The sequence below is a fragment of the Antechinus flavipes genome, chromosome 1 (assembly GCF_016432865.1).
Source record: "Antechinus flavipes isolate AdamAnt ecotype Samford, QLD, Australia chromosome 1, AdamAnt_v2, whole genome shotgun sequence".
Lineage (NCBI taxonomy): Eukaryota > Metazoa > Chordata > Mammalia > Dasyuromorphia > Dasyuridae > Antechinus > Antechinus flavipes.
This window is the reverse complement of record NC_067398.1, coordinates 494,239,704-494,265,982: the sequence shown is the minus strand read 5'-3', so window position 1 is coordinate 494,265,982 and position 26,279 is coordinate 494,239,704. Positions and strand designations below refer to the sequence as shown.

At 35.1% G+C, this 26,279-nt stretch overlaps 1 protein-coding gene across 1 annotated transcript in view; it reads left to right on the top strand.

Moving 5' to 3' along the window:
* TTC39C (tetratricopeptide repeat domain 39C) overlaps positions 1 to 26,279 on the top strand; it is a 110,257-nt gene that overhangs the window by 69,899 nt on the left and 14,079 nt on the right. Inside the window, exons 7-9 of the mRNA XM_051970334.1 lie at positions 21,300 to 21,393; positions 23,463 to 23,570; positions 25,553 to 25,662. Of these exons, the coding sequence (XP_051826294.1) occupies positions 21,300 to 21,393; positions 23,463 to 23,570; positions 25,553 to 25,662 (312 nt within the window). The remainder of the gene's footprint in view (positions 1 to 21,299; positions 21,394 to 23,462; positions 23,571 to 25,552; positions 25,663 to 26,279) is intronic.

Here is a 26,279-nt window from a genome sequence, read left to right as displayed (position 1 = left end):
AGATATAAGCCAGTGTTCACATTGGCAAACTGTACAACCAGAAAAGAAGATGGAACAGTTATCTAGGCAAAATGAGGTTCAATCAGTGGAGCCTTTGGAACTCACTGGTATCCATGAAATGGCAGGAGATTTAGAGAAAAAATCCTCAGAACATCAAGAGGACTTCCTTTGGAGGATCTCTAAAGCATTTGTACAGGAATCACAAATATTTATATAGTCAACCAAAATGAATCCTCACATTAGGAAAGGTCTTAATTTTTTTCAGTGAAGTATGAGAAAGAGATCTCAGCTTGAGAAGATGGAGGAAGCATTATGAAGGAAGCTTGGGAAAGAATGAAAAAATCTGGAAAAGCTGTTCTGTATGAGTGGGATAGCAAAAGTAATAAGGGACATTAAAAGGATTGCCTTGTTGTAGTGAGAGTCTAAAAGAGCTTATGTAACACAGATTCATACTACAATCCATAAATTTGGATCCAGAAATCATGATGACTTTCTCTAGTACTATGTGATTAGCACCAGCAGCATGTTATTTGGAGCCATAAAGGTGGCCAATGGTATATGATCAGAGATGGAAACAAAGGATTTTAGAATAAGGGACGATGTCGAATTGAGCTGTAGGATAGTAAAAGATGGGAAATGAGAGAAAGTTGTTTTTGTTTTACTTTTTTTGTAGAATAGCTGGGTGGCACAGTAGATAAAGTGCTGGGTCTAGAGTCACGAATACTCATCTTAGTGAATTCACATCTGGTCTCAGACACTCACTGGTTTGAATGACCCATGACAAGCCACTTAAGCTTCTTTGCCTTAATTTCCTCATCTGTAAAATAAGCTGAAGAAGGAAATGGCAAACCCTCCAATATTTTCTCCAGGAAAACCCCAATTGGGGTCACAAAGATTTGGACATGACTGGAAAAACTGAACAAAAGCAAGTTCTTTTGGTTAATTAAAAAAAAAAAAAAACACATTCCTCAAAAACCTTCACTTGTTCTCTTATCATCCCCACCAACTATCATCTTATAGTCCTCCTCCCTTTTGTGGCTAAACTTAAGAAGTATCTCTCTTAGGTCTTCTCTTATTCTTTTTAAAAACACTCTATAGCGTGGCTTCAGTCTTCATCATGCAGCTGAATCTGCTCTCTCCAAAGTTGCCAGTGGTGTCTTAATTACCAAATATGCTGGCTTCTTTTTGATTCTCATCCTTCCTGACTTTTACAAAGTCTTTCATGCTATCAGTCATTTTCTGGATACTTTCCTCTCTAGATTTTTGTGACACTGCTCTCTCTTGCTTCTCCTCTCTAAGACTGACTAGTCCTTCTCAGTTTCCTTTGTTGAACTTTCATCAAAATATTGAAACTTTTTCTCTTTAGGCCTATCTCTAAATAAAATACACATTCTTGATGCCATCTAGGAAAGATTGAGTCAAATAATTTTAATACCAAATATCAGTTTGACTGATCAAAGGTTTGAATAGGCAGTTCTGAAGGAAAGAAATCCAAGCTATCTATAGTTATAAAAAATTCTCCACTAAAAATTAGGAATATGCAAAATAAAATAATTCTGAAGTTCTCCCTCATACCCATCATATTGGTAAAGTTGACCAAAAAAAGAAAATAACAAATGTTGGAGGGGCTTAGGAAAACAAAAAAACATTAATGCAATTGATGAAGTAATGAGTTGGTCCCATCATTCTGGAAAGCAATTTGGAAATATGCCCCCAAATTTACTAATCTCTGTAAACCCTTTTACACAAGAATACTGCTGTTAGAGCTATATATCCTAAAGAGATCAAAGGAGGAAGGAAAATGTTCTGTGTATGGAAATAATTAATAGCATATCTCTTCTTGGTTGTAAAGAACTAAAGTTGGAAAGTAAGGGGTACTCATCAAGTGGAGAAGGCTAAACAAATTATTTATTTTAATAACACATTATTATTATCTAAATATTATATAATTATAATATTAATATATTATAGTAATATATTATTATGTTATATGATGTAATAGATGACAATTGTGCACTAATCACATGAGATATTTGTGAAGTGCTTCAAACAGCCCTCTTTTCCCTTCTTCCATCTTCTCTTCCCCTTTTCTTTCCTTGCTCCTTTTTCTTCCTGTCTTCTATGTCTTCCTTCTTTCCTATCTTCTTTCCTTTCTTTTCTTTCCTTCTTCCCTTTACTCCTTCCATATTCCCTCCTTCCTTTCTTCCCTCCCAAGGAAAGTTGTATATTCATATATGGAGTTAAGTGAACAGGAGAACCATTTACATTTAAAAAGCAAAACTATGAAAATAGACAACTTTAAAACAATAAAAAACTGGTCAACCCACTGGCCAAAAGGTAGTTATCTAAATATCAGAAGTCAAGAATAGTCAAACTGGCATTCTTGCTGTTGCCCTCACTTTGATGTGCTCCATCTTCATCCCAGCCTCTTAGAATTGTTTACTTCTTTCAAAACTCAGCTCATATATTCTTAATGACAATGATAGTAGAATTAATATAGTTTCAAAGTTTGCAAGGTGGTCTACAAATATTATTTGATCCTCACAGTAACTATTATAGGTATTATTCCTATTTCGCAGATGAGATAACTAAGGCAAACAGGTTAAGTCACTTGCCCAGAGTCCCAAGATAGTACAATTCTGAGGCTGGATTTGAACTCATATCTTCTGGACTCTGGTTATAATAGTCTATTGGTTGTGTCACCTGCTTCCCTTTTACCTATAATGTTTTTTTCCCTGATGGAACCTAAGCTTGAGTTCAGGGAATATTTAATTTTTGTCTTTGCATCCCCATGGCCCAGCATAGGGTTTGTCATGTCATAGGTGTTAAGTAATTTCTTGTTGATGATTGATATTCAGTGTGATCCTGACAAGCCTTAGAATGATTGATGTAATTTCTATTAACTCCTTTTACAAACATTATAATACTAGTAGCTTTCACTTACATAGTACATAGAGGCAGCTAAGCGACTCACTAGAGAGAGCTCTAGGTCTGAAGTCAGGAGGACCTGAGTTCAAATGTGACCTCAGACACTTATTAGTTGTATGGCCCCTAGCAAGTCACTTAATCTCTGTTCGCCTTAATTCTTAGAAAAGGAAATGGCAAATCTCTTCAGTATCGTGGCCGGGAAACCCCAGGATAGCATGGTTTATCAAGCCCTGACGAGTCAGACACAAGTGAACAACCGATATAGTTGTTCCCTCTGTGCCAGATACTGCCCCCATTTTACCGGTTAAAGTAGCTTGTCCAGGATTGTAGGAGCAGCAGATGAGAGAGCCAGGGCTCCATCTAGCACTGCTGCTGATGGCCAGGGCTCTGTCTCCTGCAGCCCCTTCCCCACATCACTTCAGTACCTCTGGTGTTTTGAGCTGCTGGGTTTGCTGCTCAACTTCTAAAGAAGAAGAAACCTGTTTTTACTTTTGATTTGTAACTGACTTCTGGCCCTTCCTCTTTCCTTTTATTGGTGAGCAGAGAATGAGGCATAGATTGAGAGCAGGGTGGGACATTGTAACCATCAAATTTAAGCCCCTCATTTTACAAACTGGCTTCATGGTCTTTCTTCTGCTCTCATGCCAGGGGATTTCAGCATATGTATTGATGATCCCTTGAATCCTAGAGGTATTAAAAAAATTAAACAAGGTAACATTAAAGAAATCAAAGAAAGAGGGAAAATGTCTCTTAAAAAAAAACAACAACTTTTTTTTCCCCCAGTAACATAGCTAATAGGGAAATATGTTCTGCATGACTGCATATATCTATGTCAAATTGCCTGTCTTCTCAGGGAAGGAGGGACAGATTTGGAACTCAAATTTAAAAAAAAAATGTTAAAAATTAGCAAGTAGCAGATGCTGACTCCAAATCCAGTACTTTATTATTGTTGTTCAGTCATGTCTGATTCTTTATGACCTCATGGACCATACATAGCACAATAGTGTTGGCCATGAGGTTTTCTTGGCAAAGATACTGGAGTGATTTGCCATTTCCTTTTCCAGTGGATTAAAGCACACAAAGTGGTTTGCCCAGGGTTACACAGTTAGTGTCTGACCCTGGGCCTAGGACTCTACCTAGGTGCTTTCTAAAATCTTAATCTGTTTCCGCTCTATCAATACTTGGGTACTTCCCTTCTCATTGCCTTTATACAAATCAACCATATCTCATTTTTAAGTATTTACAAATTCTTACAAGCGAATTCTACTTAGTCTTATAATTTAAAGGTTTCATCATAGCATTAGTCCAAATACATTTGTTCCCTCCACTGTTCTCCATTAATTCTTAATTTTTTGTGGAAAAATTAGGCATTTTGCTCTTCTGTTATTTCTTGATTTTTAGGAGAATCAGATCTGAGACTCAATAGAAAAAGACAGTTCTGTCTTGCTCTGGTGTTCAGCAAATCAGTTAGAAAGGTAAAATGGCTAAAAATTAAATCAGAAAAGATTCTGTTAGCATATGGGCAGTTCATTTGTGGCACTGGCAAGTGTGGAAGCTGAAATCTCAAATGATTAACCTCTCTGCTATCCCTGTATCCACGGCATTTGGTGGCAGTGTTTCATTGCATCTGTTGAAGGGCAAACCTTCCTCCTGTAATTGAACAGCTTGCTGTATCAGCATGATGTAATGGTTTTATTTATAGACCAAGAAAGAGATACAGTGAGTGAAATAATTCCCAGAAATCCAGTTAATCGTAGTCTTCTAATTCCTTTTACTACATGGTTCCCTTTTTTATTTCAAAGACGCTGTTTGTTTAACAGCATTCAGTCAGGGGGGAAAAATGGAATTAATCCTTAGGTAGAAGGGACCAAGAGCATATTTTTAGTTTCTGTTTGCTGAAAAGGGAAGCTTTTCACTTCTAACTTAAGCTCTGTGGCTTAATGATTTCTTTTCATCCTAGAAAACAGAAACATGACAGAAATGCTTATAAATAAGACATCTTTGCTTTTCGTGTATTTTAGCCCTTTCTGTACAGTTTATCTGGGTGGAACAGATTTATAGGTCATTCTTCACCTATCATTCATACTTCTAAGTGTACTAATTATATGAATAAGAGGATCAGCTTTCATTTATTCTCAAGAGCCCAAATCCCAAGAATAGAGATGAGATTCATAATCCGTTGTTAGAGCCTCCTTGAAAACCACCTTGATAGAACATTGATTCTTCTACATAGTAGAAATTAGTATAGGGTTATATTTAGTATAATGTCATTATTTTAGTTTCTATGTATAAATTAGAAATTTATACATTAGAAAATTATAAATTAGGAAAGTATTTTTTAGCCAGTTGACTGTATTTTTCTTTAGGAATTTTAAGCAACTATAAATGGTAAGAACTAATAAATAGAAACCTTTTTAACATTCCATATTCTCTTTAAATATTTATTAAAGTACATGCAGTTCTTCTTCAAAGAATATTAGAGATGCCAGGGATCTTAGGTATCACTTTCATTTTCGAGATGAAGAAAATAAGACCTTGGAGAGGCAAAATGATTTACCCAAGATATATAGTAGAAATAGTATTTGAACAAACTATTTCTTTTGACTCCTAGTGAATGTGGATATGTGTGTGTATATTAATTATATATAATACATATATATATATATATATATATATAGAGAGAGAGAGAGAGAGAGAGAGAGAGAGAGAGAGAGAGAGACAGATCTGTATATTTAAGATTGTCTCTAATTTTTTTTAACTTTTCAATTGGTTCAGTTGAGGTAGATTTCCAGAAGCAGAAATATAAAAATTAATTATAGCTATTGTTCATATTGTGAGATTATACCATTAAAACGTTTAAGTCATTTTCTGATGCTATCAAGGTAAGAATATTTGTTTTCTTATATACTCATCATTATTGAACTTTTTGTATTCATCATTTTTCTAGTCTTAACAGGCATGCAATGATAACTGAAGCTGTTCTGATTTTAATTAATGGCTGATGAGATTAGACATTTCTTCCATGTGAAGATTTTGCTGCCTGTTTTTTTTCCTTTGGAAGGCAATATATTAAAATGGAAAGAGTTCTGTCTCTTTCAGAATCAAAAGACTTGTGTTCAAATCTCACCTCTGGGTTTTACTATTTGTGGGATCTTGGGCAAATCATTATTTTCCAGGTTTCTCCTCCAGGGTTTACTTTCCTTATCTCTAAAGTAAGATGATTAGATTACACAAATGCTCTTTGAGGTCTCTTGCAGCCCCAGAAATATTTTATAGTCTTTTCCACATAATCTTGCCCCTTTTTATCACTTATAAGTAGAATATGAATATTGTCTTTGTGTTTTTTGTGGGTGGTAAGAAATATTTACCCTATATTTTTGCTCATTTTTTTCCTTTTGGATAATTTCCTTTCATACCATTGTTTTATTATTTTATTTTGAAATGTGGAATTTTTTAAACTTGATTCCAACCATCTTACCTGATAACTGTCTTCTGCTTTTCCTTCTGATGTTGGGAAAGATTGAAAGCAAAAGGTAAAAGGGGATGGCAGAGGACGAGATGGACAGATGGTATCATGGAAACAACAAATATGAGCTTGGACAGACTTCAGGAGATAGTAGAAGCTAGACAGGCCTGTATTCTTGGTCCATGGTACACAACTGAACAAATGAACAGCAACTTTTTTCAAAAGTCACGAAATTTTCCTTCTTCCCGTATTGGAGAGACACTGTTCTAATGTTCTTTTTGTTTAACTTGACTCATCTGGAGTTTATTGAAGTTCTGATGATGTTCCAATAATAGTCATTAATTAAATAGTTATTCTTGTCTCATATATTACTCCTGGTTTATTTATTTTTCTTACAGCAGTTTGGGGATATTTCTAGAATATCATTCTCCTCTTTTATGTGGTTTTCTCGTAGTTCTGTATCATAAAGTTAAAATCTAGCATAAGTCCACTATTTAAGCTGTGTACGTGTACACACTCTGAGAGCTTTTAGCATGAGTGTGTAAGCTTTCCATATCTTAATAGATGATTTCAAAAGTTATAATAATAAAAAAAAAAACGACTGTGAACCTTCTTGTAATAAACTCCTTTGAATTTAGCTATGCTGGTCCTAAAGGACAACAGATGCAGTTTTTCTCTGGGCTTCCTCTCAAAAAGCTTTTCATTTTAGCTTTAAGTATTTAGCATGTGTATATACACACATGGAGTCATCATTATAACTTATACTTGTTCCAGCTTATAGCAAAATATATTTAACTATATTTAATGAAACTATACCCATGAAATCCTTGAAGAATTAAATAACTGATACAATCAACAATGCAGATTTGTAAACCTTCTGTAATTTAGTAATGGTCTTGGAGAGTTGTTCTGGCCAAAAAATTTGTCACACTGAAGCCAACCTGATGATATATTTTAAACTATAATCCTTTTATCTCATTAAGATTAAAAATTCCCCCCTCTTTGTTTATCTCATTCAGGGTTAAAAATTTCCTTTGGTAGAGCAGCTCTTGTTATCTTAGTTAAGCTAATATGAAAGTATTAGCTCCTGGTTGTTGGAAGTTCTTTTCTTCCTTTTGTGTATTATCCATGATATTCTCCTTAGGCATTATATAGCTTTCTATTAGACTCCATATAGTCTTGAGGTTGCCATTCCTTGTGTGTTTAGCCAGTCTTTGCTGTTCTTGGGACACTGATAGGGTGCCCTCCTGGAGGGTGGTAGACACACTCAGTGGCACCTGAGAGGTCAGAATCCTATTACCCTCCTGAGCTCACAAGATTGTCCTCTGGTGGAGGTTGAGGATGCCACCAAGGCTATTCTTTTCTCCACCCCCACCAAAGCAGTTTCATCTCTGGGGCTTGCCTGAAATAAGTCCTTTTAAATTGCTGGACATTTGAATCTCAGGTTCCAGGCTGATTTGCGTTTCATAAAAGACCCATAGAAAGTGACAAGGGACATTTTAACGGGGATGAACCCTAAAACTGTGTCCCCTTTACTCGATAAAAGAAGGGTGACTGGGGTCTCAAGCTCTCCTTTGAGAAAAGTGTACCTCTCCCAGACTATGCCCTCGGAAGTGGTCTCATTCAGTTGGAGATCTCCAAGATTAGTACTCTCTTTTAAACTGGAAATCTAGGCCTGGGGACATTGACGGATTCTCATTCAATTTTGAATGGAAGCCCTAGCCTCAGACTGCTAATAAAAGACAATTATGAATTCCAAATCTCTGCAGAAATCCCATGAATTTGCTTTGCTAAGAAGCTCTCTTTTTGGCAAAGCTGCCTGCCAGGACTCTTGCCCACTGTGAAGATACCCACTTCTCAGTGTTAACCTTTATTATTTCTCTGACAGGACCTTACCCACTGAGAAGTCTGTCTTCATAGCAAAGCTGACTTCTCAGTGCCAACAAAATTTCCTTTCGCCTCATATTTTTGGGTTCACGAATTCTTTCCCACTGGACCTGTGCTGACCAGAGGGGATTCCCCATCTCAATTCTCACACCTCTTCTCAACCACTAGCACTGCATCAATTTGTTAAGTAAAACTATTCTTACCTGATGAGGGCATGGAGTATTTTGTTAGTTACTTTAATTGGGGTGGAGTGATTACTTCAAGGGATATATATATATAATTCTTATTCACACCTAATTTAATATCTTAAGGAAGGAAGAGGTCCCAATAATCCCACTCTTACATAAATACGTATACACACACATATATACATCTTTTTTAAAAAGTCTTTTTAATAGTAAGTACTTGTCTTTCTAATACTTTACTAAATAGAAATGGTAATAAAACAGCATGTTTTCCCTGTCTCTTTTTTTTTAGCTTTTTATTTTCAAAATATATACATAGCTTTCAACATTCACCCCTGCAGAATCTTGTTCCAGATTTTTCTTCCTCCCTTCACCCCAACTCCTCCCTTAGACAGCAAGTAATTTAATATATGTTAAACATGTGTAATTTTTCTATACATTTTTGCACATTTATCATGCTATACAAGAAAAATCAAATAAAAAAGGAAAAAAATGAGAAAAAGGAAACAAGAACAAAAAAAGTGAAAATACTATTCTGTGATCTACCTTCATTCCCCATAGTGCTCTCTCTAGGTGCAAATGGCTCTCCCCATCACTAATCTTTTGGAACTGTCCTGAATCACCTCATTGTTCAAAAGAGTCAGGTCCATCAGAGTTGATCATCACATAATCATGTTGTTGCAGGGTACGTTGTTCTTTTGGTTCTATTTATTTTACTTAGCATCAATTCATTTAAGTCTCTGCAAGCCTTTTTGAACCTGTCCTTGTTTTTAGAGGGAACCATTACCTAATATTTTCTTCATTAAGTATAATATTAATTCATTCTAAAACTATCATTTTTATCATGTAAACATATTTTATATTCCACATGAAATATAGACTATATGCAGAATAAGGGCTTCATTTCATCAAATAATTTTTTGGCCTCTATTGAGATGATCATATAATTTTAATATTGTCTTCCTGTGCTGATTTATATCAATATTGATGAACAAGCATTTATAACACACTTTCTATAGGCCAGATTCTATACCAGTAACTGGATATGCAAAAAGAATAGAAAAATGAGCCCTGCCTTCACGAAGCTTACACTCTAATAGAAAGACAACATGTACATTTATTTAAAAAAATACAATTTAGCATACCAAATGGAAGGTGACAAAGGCACTAGTAAATGGAGAGGCTTGAAGATTCCTACTCCTGGGGATACTCAAGCTAAGTTTTTAAGGAAACTGGGGAATTTCTTTCAAGGTAAATAAATTATACAAAGTTTTGTTTGTTTTCTTTTCTAAGACTTTACTTAGCATTTTTGTATCTATAATTGGTCAATTACTTTCTTTTTGCTAATATCCTTTTGGTTTGTTAAAAAAAAACTTTTTGTTTTGTAAAAACTTGTAAAATCCATTTTCTTTGAGAGTTGAAAACTATTAGTAGGTGAGATTTGTGGAGAACAAGAGAATAGGAAGATCAGCTTGATCAGTCTTTGGGATGTTCATGAATTCTATTCCATACCTGGTTACTGATACCTTGGTTGAGATTACCTAGAACATTTTAATACATCTTGGATTAGAACTGCATTTTTTTAAGGCATACTATTATTTGCAGATTTCATTTCTTTCACTTGTTTTTCTCAAGTTATCCTATGTGTAATTTGGCTGTGATTTTTGGTTTGTGCAGCAACTGGTTTATGTAAAATAAATTCTTAATTTTGTTGAGTAACTCCAGTAACTTGACATCTCCACAGCACTTGTTTTTAAAACAAAACAAAAATATTTAGCTTTCCACATGTATAATATCCTTTTTCAGTAGATTATTTTTTCAAGAAGAATTATGTTCTTCTATAATGTCTTTTCATTTGTATCTGTCTTTTGATCTTATAGTCACCACAAATTTGTTCTGGACTCATCATCCTTTGAAATTGCTATATTTATTAATTAAACCTTTCCATATTTAGAATCTGCTTCAACAAAATCTGGTGTATCATGTTGTCTAGTCACTCATTTGACACTTGTTATATACATCTTGTATTGTTAATTAAGGTAATTAAGGTTAGAATTAGTTGTATTGTTAGTTAACTTTGGATAGGCATCTCTCCATCTTTCCTCATATTCTAAGATATTGGGACAATAATTTATATTTTTTCATAATTCCCTAGTATATATCAAAGTACTTTGTATGTTTTGTTGTTGTTTAATCTAACTTTTCATGACGCCACTTGGGGTTTTCTTGTTAAAAATACTAGAGTAAGTTGACATTTCTTTCTCCAACTCATTTTACAAATGAGGAAATTGAGGCAAACAGGGTTAAGTGACTTGTTACATAGTTGGTAGTGTCCAAAGTCATTTGAACCTGCGTCTTTTTTACTCTAGGCCTTGGAATACCTTGAATGTAGTAAGTGCTTAATAAATACTTGACTGATTATACATTCTACTGGAGTCCCTGTTGAAAACTTGTACTGCAAATATAGAAGAGTGAGTTAACTGAATTTATACTAACACCAGAGTTTATACTTTTGAACCTGCTTCTTTCTATAATAACAAAACAAATTCTTGCCAAAACATTTTTTAAATTATATCCATTTTCTTATTTAAAATAGAATGCTGTAGAAATTAAGTTAATTGAAATATTATTGTATATTGAACAGTGGGGCATTAAGCACCTAGAGAATTTTTTCTAGGATTGAATAATTGTACATAGTGGCATTTAAATAGCTCAATATAAATTCCTTAGAAAATGGAGATAGTTACCAGAAACTGGCATTCTGGCACCCGTTTCCATTTGGATTTCTAGCTGAAAATATCAAAACAACTATGAAAGGCATGATGGTGAAAAAGGGATGCCATAGGTGCTGGAAATACAAATTGAACTTCTAGAACTGGTTTGACAAGTTGGGCTCAGAGATCAAAGAACTACTTGGAGCAAAGCAGAATATGCAGTAAGAGCCCTGTGTTTCAGAATTCTGATTCAAAAGTTGGCTAGGGAGATATACATCTTGGTCTATAGTTCTAATTAAAAAGCATGAACAACATGAATGAAATGTTATATTCAAAGAAAACTAGGGTGATGCATGTACCTTGAGGTGTAGTAAAAATAGTACTACTTTTAGAATCAAGGGAACCTGAGGGCAAATTCTGCCTGATGTTTACACCTAGTGATGAGATTTAGATTTAGGGAACTAAAATGGAATGATAAGGTCTAGTAGCAGGTTCAGGTTTCAGAGAACCAAATGGAGAGGTTTGGCTCCCCTGCAACCCTTTGGGATTCAGCACAAGGGTAGGAAATTTTGGGGACTCCCTTCTGGCCATGCAGAGGTTCTCTGTAAAGGAATTTACAGACCCCAAAACCTAGATTGATAAAAGAAATTTATTATGAGGATTGGAAGTAAGGTTAGAAATAAAGTCTGGTTATGGAAATAGGTGAGGATAAGGAGAGGATCACACTGGAAAAGAATATTATTCCAGCAGGCAGATGTATGGAAAATGGAATTTCGCACTGAGAATGCAGTTCTCAGTGGACAGAAAGTCCTGGTAGCTGAGTAAGCCACCAAGGTCCATCTGAAAAGACCCTAGTTGATGGAAGCTCATCATATTGGTTGTCTTGGTGGGGGGTTGAGAAACTGGAGCAGATCAAAACCAGTGCGAGCTGGGAGAGCCCTAGTTGGGTCAAATCTGATGGGGACTGGGACAAGCCCTGATCTCCTATTGGAATTCAAAGGATGCTTTTTTTTTTTGCAGTTATAGTCTGATTTTATTGGTTTTTTTAAATAACTTTTTATTGACAGAACCCATGCCAGGGTAATTTTTTACAACATTATCCCTTGTACTCACTTCTGTTTCGATTTTTTTCCCCTCCCTTCCTCCACTTCCTCCCCCAGATGGCAAGCAGTCCTTTACATGTTAAATATGTCACAGTATAGATACAATATATGTGTGCAGAACTGAATAGTTCTCTTGTTGCACAGGGAGAATTGGATTCAGAAGGTATAAATAACCCAGGAAGAAAAATAAAAATGCAAACAGTTTACATTCATTTCTCAGTGTCCTTTCTTTGGGTGTAGCTACTTCTGTCCATCATTGATCAATTGAAACTGAGTTAGATCTTCTCTTTGTTGAAGAAATCCACTTCCATCAGAATACATCCTCATACAGTATCATTGTTGAAGTATATAATGGCCTCCTGGTTCTGCTCATTTCACTCAGCATCAGTTCATGTAAGTCTCTCAAGCCTCTCTGTATTCATCCTGCTGCTCATTTCTTACCGAACAATAATATTCCATTACATTCATATACCACAATTAACCCAACTGATCTCCACTTGATGGGCACAAAGGGATGCTTTTGACCAGGATTTGTGAATCAAAGGCCCTGGCATCCTGGACTGATATGCCCCAGCCAGGAGGGGCTGGGAATCTGAAAAAAATTTGAAAGGAATCACAAATCAATAGGAAATACAGTTTCTTAAAAGGACCACAACCCGCTTCACTAGGATATGTCCTTTCGTCTTCTACTGTTTGTTTCTTCATATTGTAAAATGAGATATTTGGAGCTTCCTTCTAGCCTTAAATCTATGAGACTGTTGTAAATGCTATCCCCTTAATTCATTTGATGATATTTCAGTATTTAAGGAGCAAGTAAGCAGACAATGTGATATATTAAAATACTTGGATAACTTGCGTGTCACATTTGCAAGGTGGATCATATTAGCTAATATGCCAGAGAAAAATATAAAATGTTAAAGAGGAAAATGTTAAATGTGGAAATAATTTAAGTCAGAACTTTGAGCTGAACACAGTGAAATCAAATTAATAGAGCGCAAAGAGATTCATAAGTACAAGATAGGAAAGGCATTTTTAGTAATGGCAGGTTTCAAAAAGATATAGAGGTTTGGAGTAGACTCCAAAGACAGACTGGACTCTTTTGGAGTAATAAATGATCTTGCTAATCGTCTTTGAGTTAAGATTGAGTAATCATTTGGTAATGTTGTAGATGATATGTTTGGCCTGGTAGGGGCTAGACAAAGGGTTTTCTGAGAGCTCTTCCAACTCTGACTATTCAGTGATTCTATGCAATTCACACATGTTCTATGTTCTCTAATTAGGAAGAGGAAACTGAGGTAAAATTATAGGAACTGTGTTCATATGCTCCTTTTTACTACTGATGAGATTGTATACATAGTCATTTGTGGTAAGTCCATGTGACTTTGCAGGCTTAGCTATTATTCCAACTATGATCAAGAAATTTTCTCAGCAGGCCTAAAACAAGTTGTTAGAAACATCATTTATTGTCAGTATTTACTTTAAATATAAAGTAGTTCACTTATATTTTTACTGGTCTCTTAGTATTACTGGCAGATGTTTTATAGAGCAATTATTTATTCATGCTGTGAATTTTACAGAAAAAAAATGACTTCTCTAGGGTCAAATTTTATGTTATGAATTAGGGACTAAAAGTACACTTGATTCAAATTATGGTACTCTGTCTTAAATTATGCTGTTGCTCAAGTAAACAAAATTTCTATATGAAATTATGCATCTCTTGCTCGTCCTTGCTCAAAATAGAGAAGTAAATATATCCAAAAGAGCCCTAAGCTAACTAAGCCAAGTTGTATTATCTTTCACTATGTAAAATATTAGGACCTAAAAATCACAGATGACATTGGACTGATCATGTGGTTATTTGGTGAGTGGAAATATGGGTCTTTAGCTGGTTCAGAAACTGATTAATTAAATGGAGTCTTAGAAGTCACCTTGCCCAACCCTTCATTGAAGACCTTTATTAAAGCTCTCTGTGACATTCCTGACAGTAGTGGTCATTTGGGTTTGCATCAACACTTTGACTTTGAGCTCCAATCCTTTTTACAACTTCTGCTTCCCCTCCGGAATTATACAAAAGAAGTCCAAAGTCACAATTTTTCTTTATCTTGAATGAACACACATATTTCAATAAAAGCAGATGCTTATTACAAGTGATTATGATATTATGCTTTGGGATGTGGACAGATGTTTCTCCTAATCTTCAATCTGCCTCTCCTCTCCCTCCCATTTTGAGTCAATAAATATATATTAAGCAGACTCCATATGCTTTCAGTAAGTTTTAGAAAAGATTCAAAAAGGAATAAGATCAGGATCTTGTCAAGAAGCTTATAACTATGTTAGAGTACTCATACAAGTTTATCCCAGAACATAAGTATAATTAAGAGTTGTTTTACTACAATTGTGGGTACTTTGCATTAAAAATAAATCCTGATAGATATGTAAAAAAGCTCTAGAGATCTGGATTCTAATCCTAGTTATGGTAGCAACTTGCCTCAGCAAGCTATTGTACTTCTATAGGCCTCAGTTTCCTGTTCCATAATTGTTTTTCAATATCAATAAACATTTATTAAGCAACAATTATATGCCAATCACTGTGTTAAATCCTGGGGATACAAAAAGAGGCAAAAGGCAGTCTCTGCTCTTAAGGAATTTATAATCTAATGAGGGAAACAATGCACAATTATATGTAAAACATGCTCATATACACTAGGGAAGGCACTAGAATTAAGAGGAGCAGTAAAAGGTGAATTTTTGGTTGGGTCTGAAAGGATTCTAGGGAAATCAGTAGTCAGAGATGAAGAAGGTAACACATTCCAGGCATGAGGAACAGTCAGAAAAAATGGCCAGAGTTGAGAGAGGAAGATTCTTGTGGTGGAACAGCCAGGCGTGACACTGGATGAAGAGTACATGTTGAGGGAGTAAAGGTTGGAGAAGTCTGGAAAGATAGAAAAGGAATTAGGTGATGAGGGGCTTTGAATACAAAACCGAGTATTTTCTGTTTGCTTCTGGAGGCAATAGGGAACCACTGGAGTTTGAGGGGGGCAGAGAAAGTGGCCTGATTAGACCTTAGGAAAATCACTTTAGTAGCCAAATGGTTTGAAGAGGAGAGAGACTTGAGGCAAGCCGTTCAAGAGTGAGATGATGAAGGCCTACACAAGAGTGGTGGCAGTGTCCCAGGAGAGAAGGCGGCATGTTGCAGAGATGTTGTAGAGGGGAAATCAGCAGAGATTGGGGGTGAGAACAGATTGACTTCTTGGATGTGAGCCTGAGGGCCTAGGAGATTTAATCCACCTATGGGACATCTACTGAGCAGCTAGTATGACCTGTCTGAGAGACTTTTGAAGATTAGAGCTAAGTAGGCCTGGGACAGGAGTTAGACCTGAGAATCATTAGTATAGAGATAGTGATTACATCCAGGGCAGCTGATGAGATTACCAAGGGAAGTGGTATAGAGGATGATGAGAAGAGGGCCCAGGATAGAACCCTGAGGAACACTGACAGAGGACATGATCTGAGAGTCCAGCAAAGGATCCAGAGAAGGTTTGATCAGGTAGGTAAGAGAAGCAGCAGAGGGAGAGGGATGTCCCCAAATCTAAAGAGAAAAGAGCATTAAACTCGAGAGAGTGATCAACAGTGTCAGCAGCTACAGAGAGGTCCAGGAGAATGAGAACTGAGAAAAGGCCACTGAGAGATCACCAGTCATTTTGGCAAGAACAACTTTGGTGGAATGATTAGATCAGAAGCTGGATTATAAGAGGTTGAGAGTTGTAGACAGCCAAAGAGATGAAGGACAATGACAGGAGGTAAGGATCAAATGGGATAACTTTTTTTAGGCTAGGGAAGAAACTTGAGCAGGCTTATAGACAGTAGAGAGTGAATCAGTAGCAAGGGAGAAGTTGAAAATAAGTGACAGAGAATAATTCAGAACTCTGCCAAAGGACTATGAAACTGCACCTACCGCTTGGCTCAGTAATATCACTACTAGTAATAGCACTCCCAAAGAGATCAAAGAAAAAGGAAAAAGTCCTATATGTACAAAAATATTTAACTGTGGTTCAGTTGGTTTTTTTCCCAGTCATGTTCAACTTTCTGTGACAGAGATATTAGAGTGGTTTGCCATTTCCTTCTAAAGCTCATTTTACAGATGAGGAAACCGAGGCCAACAGAACTAAGTTATTTTGCCCAGGGTTACACAGCTAGTAAATGACTGTCACATTTGAACTTGGGAAGATGGGTCTTTCTGACTCCAGGCCCAGCCCTCTTTCCATTGCAATCCTTACCTGCCTTACAATTTTATTTATAGCAGTTCTTTTTGTTATGGCATAGAATTGGAAATTAAGGGGGTTTCCATCATTTGGGGAGTGGCTAAACAGTGAAGGAACACTCTTATGCTGTAAGAATTGATAGAGGGGCAGGCTTATATGAACTAATGCAAAATGAAATAAGCAGAATGAGCAGAACTAGGAGAACTTAGTACAAAATAACAGCAATATCAACTGATCAACTATGAATGACTTTGCTACTCTGCTCACTACAGGGATCCTTGACAATTCCAAAGGACTCATGTTGAAAATCACCATCTGCCTCTAAATAGAGAATTGAAGAACTTCCAGTGTAGATTGAAGCATATTTTTTCTACATTATTTTTCTTGCTTTTTTTTTTCTTCCAAGATGGCCAATGTGGAAAAATGATTTTCATGACTTCTTATATAAAATGAGTATTGTATTTCTTGCTCCTTTAATGTATAGAGAAGAAGACAGAGATAGATCATTTGGAATTGAAAATAAAACTCAAAAAACTTTAAAGAAAATAAGAGTGAAAATTAAAGGAGGAGCAATTTTTTGGAGGAAGCAGGATCAAATGGTATTGCTTGAACAAGTAGAGGGATTATCCTTGGTATAGAGAGTAATACCACTTCATTATGTGAGGTAAGGGTGAAGGAAGAATAATGGCAGACAGTACCTGAATGAAAGGAGATAAGGAGAAGGTGAGAAGAGGGAGCTATCCTTTGAATAGCCTCTATTTTTTTCTGTAAAAGGAGGCAAGGTTCTCAGCTGAGTAAGCTGGGGGAGAGAAGCCAAGGGGGGTTTGAAGAGGGATGAAAAGATGTGGATAACAGTGAGGATCCAGTTGAGATTGTGTAATATATAGACTAATCAAAATGGTCGTGTGATTTTCTTCATTTTTGTTGAACATCATGAGTAGAAGCAAAAGATAGCAAGACTGAGACTTGGCCAAGTGTAATTGGTGATATAATGGGAGGCCTAAGGAGTAGGGATTCATGAGAGAAAACAGTGTAGAGCTGAATTGGTTCATCAAGAAATCCAGATGGGAAGAAGAGGGATAGAATTTCTGTCTGCTGTTGCTAACATTCTCTCATTTTATTATGACTTCACTTAGAATTAATCTGTTTTCAATCTAGGAAAATCTTATTCCAGTACATCTTTTATGGCCTGGAGGAGACTTTGTGTTTTTTAAGATTATTTCCCAAAAGCACATTTGAAGAAAGGCTTTCATCATGAATCTAGTAATGGGCTCTGAGCTTGCTGCCCAAGGACCAAGTTAGCCAAGATTAGGGAGACATGAAGCAAAAGGTCATCATAAGATAATGAATTCCTCTGGTTATCAGTTATAAAGTTATAAAGAATAGTTACTAACTTGTAGTTGTTTTTTGGTTTTTGTTTTTTTGTTTAGTCATATCCCACTCTTTGTGGGGTGACTTGCTATTTCCTCTTTCAACTCATTTTATAAATGAGGAAACTGAGACAAACAAGGTTAAATTGTCCAGTGTCACAAACCTAGTAAGTGTCTGAGACTAAATTTGGACTTAGGTAGTTCAGTGAACCTGGAGCCAGGAAGACCTATCTGTCTATTCTACAGTATATAGAAATCCTTTTGGTAGAAGGTGTGTGGTGTTTTTCTTCTTTAAAATATTGGTTCTCTCTAGGAGCAGGTTTTTGGGGGAGGTTTTCCGGAGGCAGCCTTAGTTTCAGTTAAAAGTAATAATTACTCCAAACACAGCCAGGTGATAAAAGTCCAAATCTTTTATTGTGTCCTTCAGTATTGCCTGGTTAGTTTTCTTAGAGGTCTCTCTCTCTCCTTGGTTCTAAGAACCCTTGCTTCTGCCTCTGCTTTCTTCGGCCTCCAGCCAGCACAAACGTGAAAATTGAAAATGAATCTCTCTTGCCTCGGAGAGAGGGCTTGTGGGCTTCCTCCCAGAGTGCTCCTCTCCAACCCCTGGCAATGTTCCAAAGTAACTTACCCAAGCTAAGAGCCTCTTTATATATGATCTCCCAAAGGTTGACTCCTTTTGGAGGTAGGGATTAAGGGAGGTGTGAATTCAGATATCTTAACCCTGAAATCTCCCAAACGTCTGAACTCCAATGAGTACTTAAATACATTAGTGAGCTAGAGAATTTGCTAAGTACCATGCTAAATTAACATTTTGTAAGGATTCCAACAAAGATGTATCTATAATATTGAAGAAATCATAGGTATTTAGAATTTTTAAATTAGTGTTTATAGTAAAGACTACTGGCTTCTGTTTTTATTAACTCGTGTCCTGTTTCAAATACTGTTCTTTTAGTCAGCCAACTAGTCAGAAAATATTAGGCCCCTACCATATACTGGGCATTCTGCTGAGCACTGAGGCTCCAGAGAAAGATAAACGATAATCCCTATTTTTAAGACAGTTTAATAGCAAAAAGATAACATGCAAAAACTATATAGAAACATAATGGAGACAAGGGAGGGCATTAGTATTGAGAGGGATTAGGAAAAATTTCCTGTAAAAGTTGGGTTTTGAGAAAGGTCTTAAAGGAAGTCAGGAAGTGGAGATAAGGAGGAAGAAAAATCCAAATCCAGAGGATAGACAGCCTGAGAAACTGTCCAGAGTCTGGGCGAGTTGAATGTCCTGGGTGAGGACCAGCAAGGAAGCTCTGGATCTCAGAGCTTATATTTTAAAAAATGGTTTAAAAAGAATCTTTTACTATAGAAGGAAAACATCCATTTTTTCTTCTAATAATTAATACTTTGATAGATCTACAGACTTTAAGCTAGAGGCAACATGGTGAAAAGATTATTAAATATGGAGTCAGAAGTCCTGAATCTCAAACTTGGCTCTGTCATTTACTTTCTGTGTGATGTTGGACAACTCAGTTCTTCTATCTTCTTTGGGCCTTAGCTTCTTCATATATAAAATGAGAGAACTGGAATAGTTTAAGCAGCCATTTACTTTTTTGGTATCATGGAACCCCTTTAGCAATCTGGTGAAGTCTATGGATCCTTTCTCAGAAAGATAATTATATATATATATATATGTATATATGTATATGTATATATATACATAATATGAAATATAAAAAGAAGGATAATTATTTTAAATACTAATCACATTGAAACAGAGCAATAAAAATATTTTTAAAAATTTAATGGATCTCAGATTTTGAAGATTTCTGGACTAGATCGATTCTGAGGTGCCTTTTCAGCTCTCTATAATCAATCCTATGTTCATTAGTGCACATCCTTCAGAAGCAATCACAATCCAATCTAACTTTTCTTATGTAAATTTTGTCCATGTCTTTCCATAGGTCCTCCAGGATTATTTAGTGCTTTGAAAGAAATCTTTTATTTCCTTTTAATATTTCATGAATGCCACTATAGGATTTGGGTCATAGATTTTACCTTCATTCACACTAGTAATAGCTAGTATTTCGGGGTTTGGAAAATTGCAAAATTCTGTATATGTTAATTCATTTTTTTCTCTCACTATCTGAGAAATGGAAGTTTTTTTCCTGCCTCACTATTAAGAGACTTGCTTAGAGTTTCACAGTAAGTATCTGAAGTCATATTGAGCTCACTTCTTCCTGACTCTTGGTTGTGCCATTTAATTACCTACATTACCAATTCTCCTTTTCATAACTTTTTTTATGTGCAAGTCTTTTGCCTACACCTACACCTACACCCGTGTGTTTTTGTCTCCTTAGTCCTTTGGGTTATTAAAAATTTTAATTTTTCTGACATTAAAATATTTAATGGATTATAATCATATAACATATATTGAAGGATATTAACTTTTAAAAGATAAACTTTTGCATCAAGGGAACAATTTGGAAGGCCTTTCTTTGAAAGAGCTCTCCAATTTCCTAGATACAGTACAGCCCTGCTTGTTATCTCTTTGTAATCTCTTTTTCCAGGATGTACATTTATCCTTTACACATCATGGGGATTTGGGCCTTCCCTTTGTATCAAAAAAAATTGGGTTATTATAAAAGATAATATATGTTGATATTATACAATAATACATAAATTTTATGCATTTCTGAGTTTCTAAACTTCTTCTCTGTCCTCTATGACTTCTGCCAAACTCCTCCCAAATTTCTACTTGATATCTTGTGTTGACTCACAATAGGTTGAAATCACTGTGGGGAAAGTTGAGATATAGAATGGATAATTGTATTTGTTAACAGACTAAATCAGTGGGGCTTCCCATCTGCCAATCCAGCTAATAGTATGTCATCATCTGAGCAATAATAGGCTACCCGTTTCGTTTTTCATGTGCATATTGGTAGCTCAGTCCAATTTTGGTAGTTGTAGTACTCATTGATGAGACCTTATAGTGATCTAAAATTTTATGTAATTGGCATAATGTTATCCACATCCAAAACTTCTGGAGAACCTTGAGGTCTGTAGGAAATCCATCTTATTTGGCCTTTGTATAGGACATTGCCTATGGCAATGACAAACTCCTGTAATTGGTTGGCATGAGTATCCTTAAATATTCAGGAAATGGGAAAATCTTTGAGTATCATAGCAGTAAGAATATGCTTCATGGAGAAATGAGGCTGAAATTATGTTTTGAAATGTATGCAGAATTTAGATAGTGGAGAAAGCATTTCAAGGTGTCAGTACATAGTAGTAGCTATGACAATTTTTTATTATAATGATATCTATTGCTGATATAATTTTAGATAATAGAAGTTAATTTTGTGTGTTTCATTTTTGCTTTTTTCCCCTTAGTGTCAGATCAACAGTGCCTTGACTTCTTTCCATACGGCTCTGGAACTTGCGATAGATCAACGAGAAATTCAACATGTCTGTCTCTATGAAATTGGTAAATACTTTAAAGTTCATGCCTCTTGTTGTCATAGGATATCTATGTTGTTGTCTGTTTCCTCCTTAATTCATTTCAAGCTGTGTATATTTTTAAAATTTCCTAGTTTATCAAGTATCAAGGGCCATCACAGAGCTAGCAGAGTATATAATAATAATCTGCTGTTCTAGTTTGGCTTCATATTACTACTCTAAGATAGTGTTGTTTTAATTGTATAACATGGGAAAATGTTAGGAAGAGTATTAAAATATAAAACCTAATTTTCAAGGTTCACTTACAACACCTATTTCTTTGCTTTAAATGAGTTTATAAAACAAACTTGAAATAAGCATCTTCCTTTCCTGCTCTTTTTCAGTCTGCCAGTACTGTGTAGTTGTTATGGATTTTTTTAAAGAAAATATTTCTTTTGCATGACTTCACATGTATAATGGGTATTTCAGTGAATGAGGAAGGACTTAAGTGAGGGGGAAAATTTAGATCTCAAAACTTTAAAGAAAGAATGCTAAAAAGTAAATAAAAAGTAAAACAAATATTTCAAATTGATTAAAATACTAAACAAAAACCGACACTTATCCACTCTATTATGTAATTCCATTCCCTGATACAGGTATTTATTAACAGAAAAATGACATAAACAAAGCAAACAAATCTTTGAACACTTTAACCAAGAGTTCTTTCAACTAAAAGTCAATATTTCTCAAAAAGATACTCCTAATTAAGAGAGGGGGAGAATGCTTTAATATGGCCTTTTGGTGACTTTTCCTAGAATCCCTCATTGGTGTGCTTTAAGCACATCATTTTATATAGCCACTTCTTCATTCCTAACTGTAGATTCAAATGATTTCTGCTTGTGATTAAAAACCAAATTGAGAATAATCCAGATACTCAAAATTACTCAGTAATTGATATTAAAATTTGAATTTTGAATCCTTGTAATAACTACAGAAAATGATTAAATATGGCTATAAAATACATTAATGTTATCTGCATTTTGCTGAAATTTAATGGTCATAAAGCAGTACTAAAATGGGTCCCAGTGAAATTGAATGAAGTGACACTGAATCCCTTTTTACCTTTACTCATGAATTTTTTGGATCTAGATCATGACTTTTTAATAACATAAATTACTGTGCTCTCAGAATTTGGGGATAATTAGTTGACTCCAAAATACATAGATTTCATATCACAAGCCACTGTCAGAACTGTTACAAGAATTAAATGCATGTCTTTATTTGAAGATACCTCTAACCATTCCTGTAGCTAACCATTATTATTATTAGTATAACAGTTGTTAATGTTGGGGGGATTGAATTGGGAAATGAATTCTTTTAATAGCCTCACAACTATTTTACTAAAAAATATTAAACAAGTAGCTTTAGCCTTTTGCATCTATTTTCTCATCTATTAAAAAGATTCTGCCTGGTAATTCTATTTCATAGAATTCATTGAGAATTCATACCATGAGTCAAATAAATGCTTCAAACATCTTTGGAATTGATTTGTATAATACTCTTCAAGATGATGACAGTATTTGAAAGATTGCTTTATTGCATAATATGCTGTTCATATAATCAGGAGAATACACACACACATACACACACACACATACACACATACATATACACATACATTGATATGCACATCTGTTTTTGATAGCCTTTTATATTTATGTTAATAGGGAACAATTTGTAGGAAGTGAATTGTTCATATCCTTCACTTCCATGATCACATAACTATATGTTTGTATTTTTACTATTTGATCAATGCAACTCTGAGAATTGAACAAGACAAACTACTATTTTTTTTCCTAGAAATCTTTAAATCATTCCCTATTATACTTATTCTGAGCCTGAAATCAAGAAGTGCTTTGACTTATTTACAACTTCCACATGAAGTCTTTTTCTGAGGATAAAGAAATTTGTGCTTTTAGTTTTCAGATAGCACATATCTTTTGATTGAAGATAGAAACAACAGATCAGCTGTTCAGAATTCTGTAGTAATAAAAGAAATGTGAGTCTCTAAAACTCGTTGCTTTTAAGTGATCATTTTAAAGCTTATTTCTTTTATAGGTTGGTGCAGTATGATAGAACTGAACTTTAAAGATGCTTTCACTTCCTTTGAAAGACTCAAAAACGAGTCAAGGTGGTCTCAATGCTATTATGCATATTTAACTGCAGGTGAGTGGGAAGTCTTTTCTTTGGGATGAGTGAGTTCTTCAGTATTGAGAGGTTTTGCAAATGAAATAAGTGGAGAGCTATTGCCTCCTAGTGGGGAAAAGTCATAATCAATCTGTCATCCAATACATAGTTTTATATTTCTGTCATTTCAAATTAGAAGAAATACTGAGAGATTGTCTAATTTTCTGCAAACTTTCATGCAGAAAAAACAGGATTGTGAAAACAGAATTAATAAAAAGAGTGTGGTTTAAAAATTAAACTGCAATACATGCTGTACTCTTAGTAAGAGTGAAGTATTCCATAAGATTATCATTTGAGATCAAAATTATGAAGGTACATTATTATGCCACACAAGAGTTTAGATTAATTTTAACATTGCTTTAAAGATACCATTTCTCTTTTTCACAACCCTTAAAAGCAAAATTTAGCTAATTATGAGATTCAATTTTGCATATCATGGATATCTTCATATGTAGACAATCTCCTATAGGCCTTGTTGTTGGGAGGGCATTATTCCTTTCTGAGATTCGAAGGCATTTATGTATTCTTGCTTATAGGTTTCCCAAAAGGACAGCCATTTTTATATCATGTTGGTTTATGTTTACATAAACTATTAGCTTGTAATTGATTCGTGATAATATGATACATGCTTAAGGCAATATGCAGAATTTTCATGGCCTCAGAGAAGAAATTTAATCAACTAGTAATTAATTTTAGTGCCTTGCATGTATTATCTTATTTAAGGATTGTAAGGTGAGTGAGTCTTATTAGTAGAAGGGACTTATTTATCCAAGAAAAGGGAAGGCTGTAAGGTAATTTAATCATTTTTAAATTATCCATAGACTGACACAATGTATGAAAGCTTTTACCACCTTTAGTGTGCACAAAACTAGGAAATAAACTCAAATGTAGTGTAATACGTTTGTGTTTAACAATAGGATGTTGCTTCAGCCAACGTGTCTCCTATCTAGGTCTATTACTCTGCCTTCCTAAGCTTATCATAACACCAATAGAATCAGAGGCTCACACTTATGGCAAGGCACCATGCTAAGTTTTATGAAAAGTAAGATGGAGAGGACTATCCTCATCCAGGAAGTCTTGGTGTCAGATCTTGCCTTTGACATACAGGCTTTCCCTGGTGGGTTACCCTCTCAGTATCCTGGACAGCTCCCCAGGACTAGACGTTATGAAGATGCCAACCTGAATTGGCAGATGCCGCTTCAAGGAGTTTCTTGGGCCAGTGAGATCACTGTCTGTGCCCTATTTCTGTGCAAGATGAAAAAGTGGTCTCTGCCCTCAACATTTTATAATCTTGTAGGACAGAAAAGGCAAATATACACATAATCACGAGAAAGCTAGCATACCATAGCATATCGTCAGGAAGCAATCTCGTTAGCTAAGACTCTAAAGGAAGATATCATCATCATTTAAGCTGGTCAATGAATAAATAAATGAATGAATGAATTTCAAATTTCAGCTTAAACTCCTTCATATGAACTTTTCCTAGTACTCTATCCATTCTGTTTACAACTTTACTGTGTTCTTTCAGTTTCTTTCTCTCTGTCAGTCTGTCTGTTTTTCTGTCTGTCTGTCTGTCTCTCTCTCTCTCTCTCAGAACTTGCATAACATTTAGCCTATTCTGCTATAATCTAGCATTTAATTACATATCTTCTTCTAAGATTAGCTAATTATTTACATTGAAGATCTCTTCCCCAGCAAGGTCAGAGATCATAGAAAACAAAAAACATGTCTCCCGCATCTGATATCTTCCACAGGTCTGGGAATATAAATACCTAATAAGTAAATACTAATTTGACTAATTTTTCTCAGAATGTTGCAGCTCTTTACTTAAATATTTGTCTTCTCTCTGAAAATATTTACTTTATTTGTTTTTTCTTCTATAATGTATGCAGGATGTGATAAAAGTAAGCTTCCCTCAGTTACCTGTTCTGATATCCTAAAAATATTATGATTTCTTACAGTTTGTCAGGGAGCCACTGGTGATGTGGATGGAGCACAGATTGTATTCAGAGAAGTACAGAGGCTTTTTAAAAGGAAAAACAACCAAATTGAACAATTCTCGGTCAAAAAGGTACATTGAAACTGATATTATATCTGCCATTTGATAGTTATTCTCATGTATAACCAGTAGTACTTTTGGGGATGTACCAGATAATTATATTAAAAGCTAGTGACATTAGGTAGGCATGGAAGCCCATGTCTGTAATTACAGCTACCTAGTAGGCCAAGGAGTGTGGTTCCTTTGAACTGAAGAGTTCTGAGCTTTAGCAGGCTAAGCTTATCAGATATCTGCACTGATTTTCATATTAATATGGGGACCCCCAAGGAAAAGGGGATCAAATATCTATGGATAAACCATCTAAAGATTGGGAGGGGAAATGCTAGGAAAGAGGTAATAAGCACATGGTTTTCTAAATTGGAGACCTCAGAGAACATTTAGGTCTTGACTCAAGAAAAATAAAAGTAAGCCAGAATTGTTCACCAAAGAGGACTGAATTCTAAAGAGATACTAAAATGAATTATGTTGGGTTCTGTGGCACTTAAATTTATTTTGTGTTTTATCATTTTAAATTTATTACATTGAAAGAAAGATAATATGAAATAGTTTATCATGGATTAGAATTTATATGAAGATAAAGCTAAAAGTAATGGAATTGAGTAAAATTTTTTAAAATTCACTAAAATTAT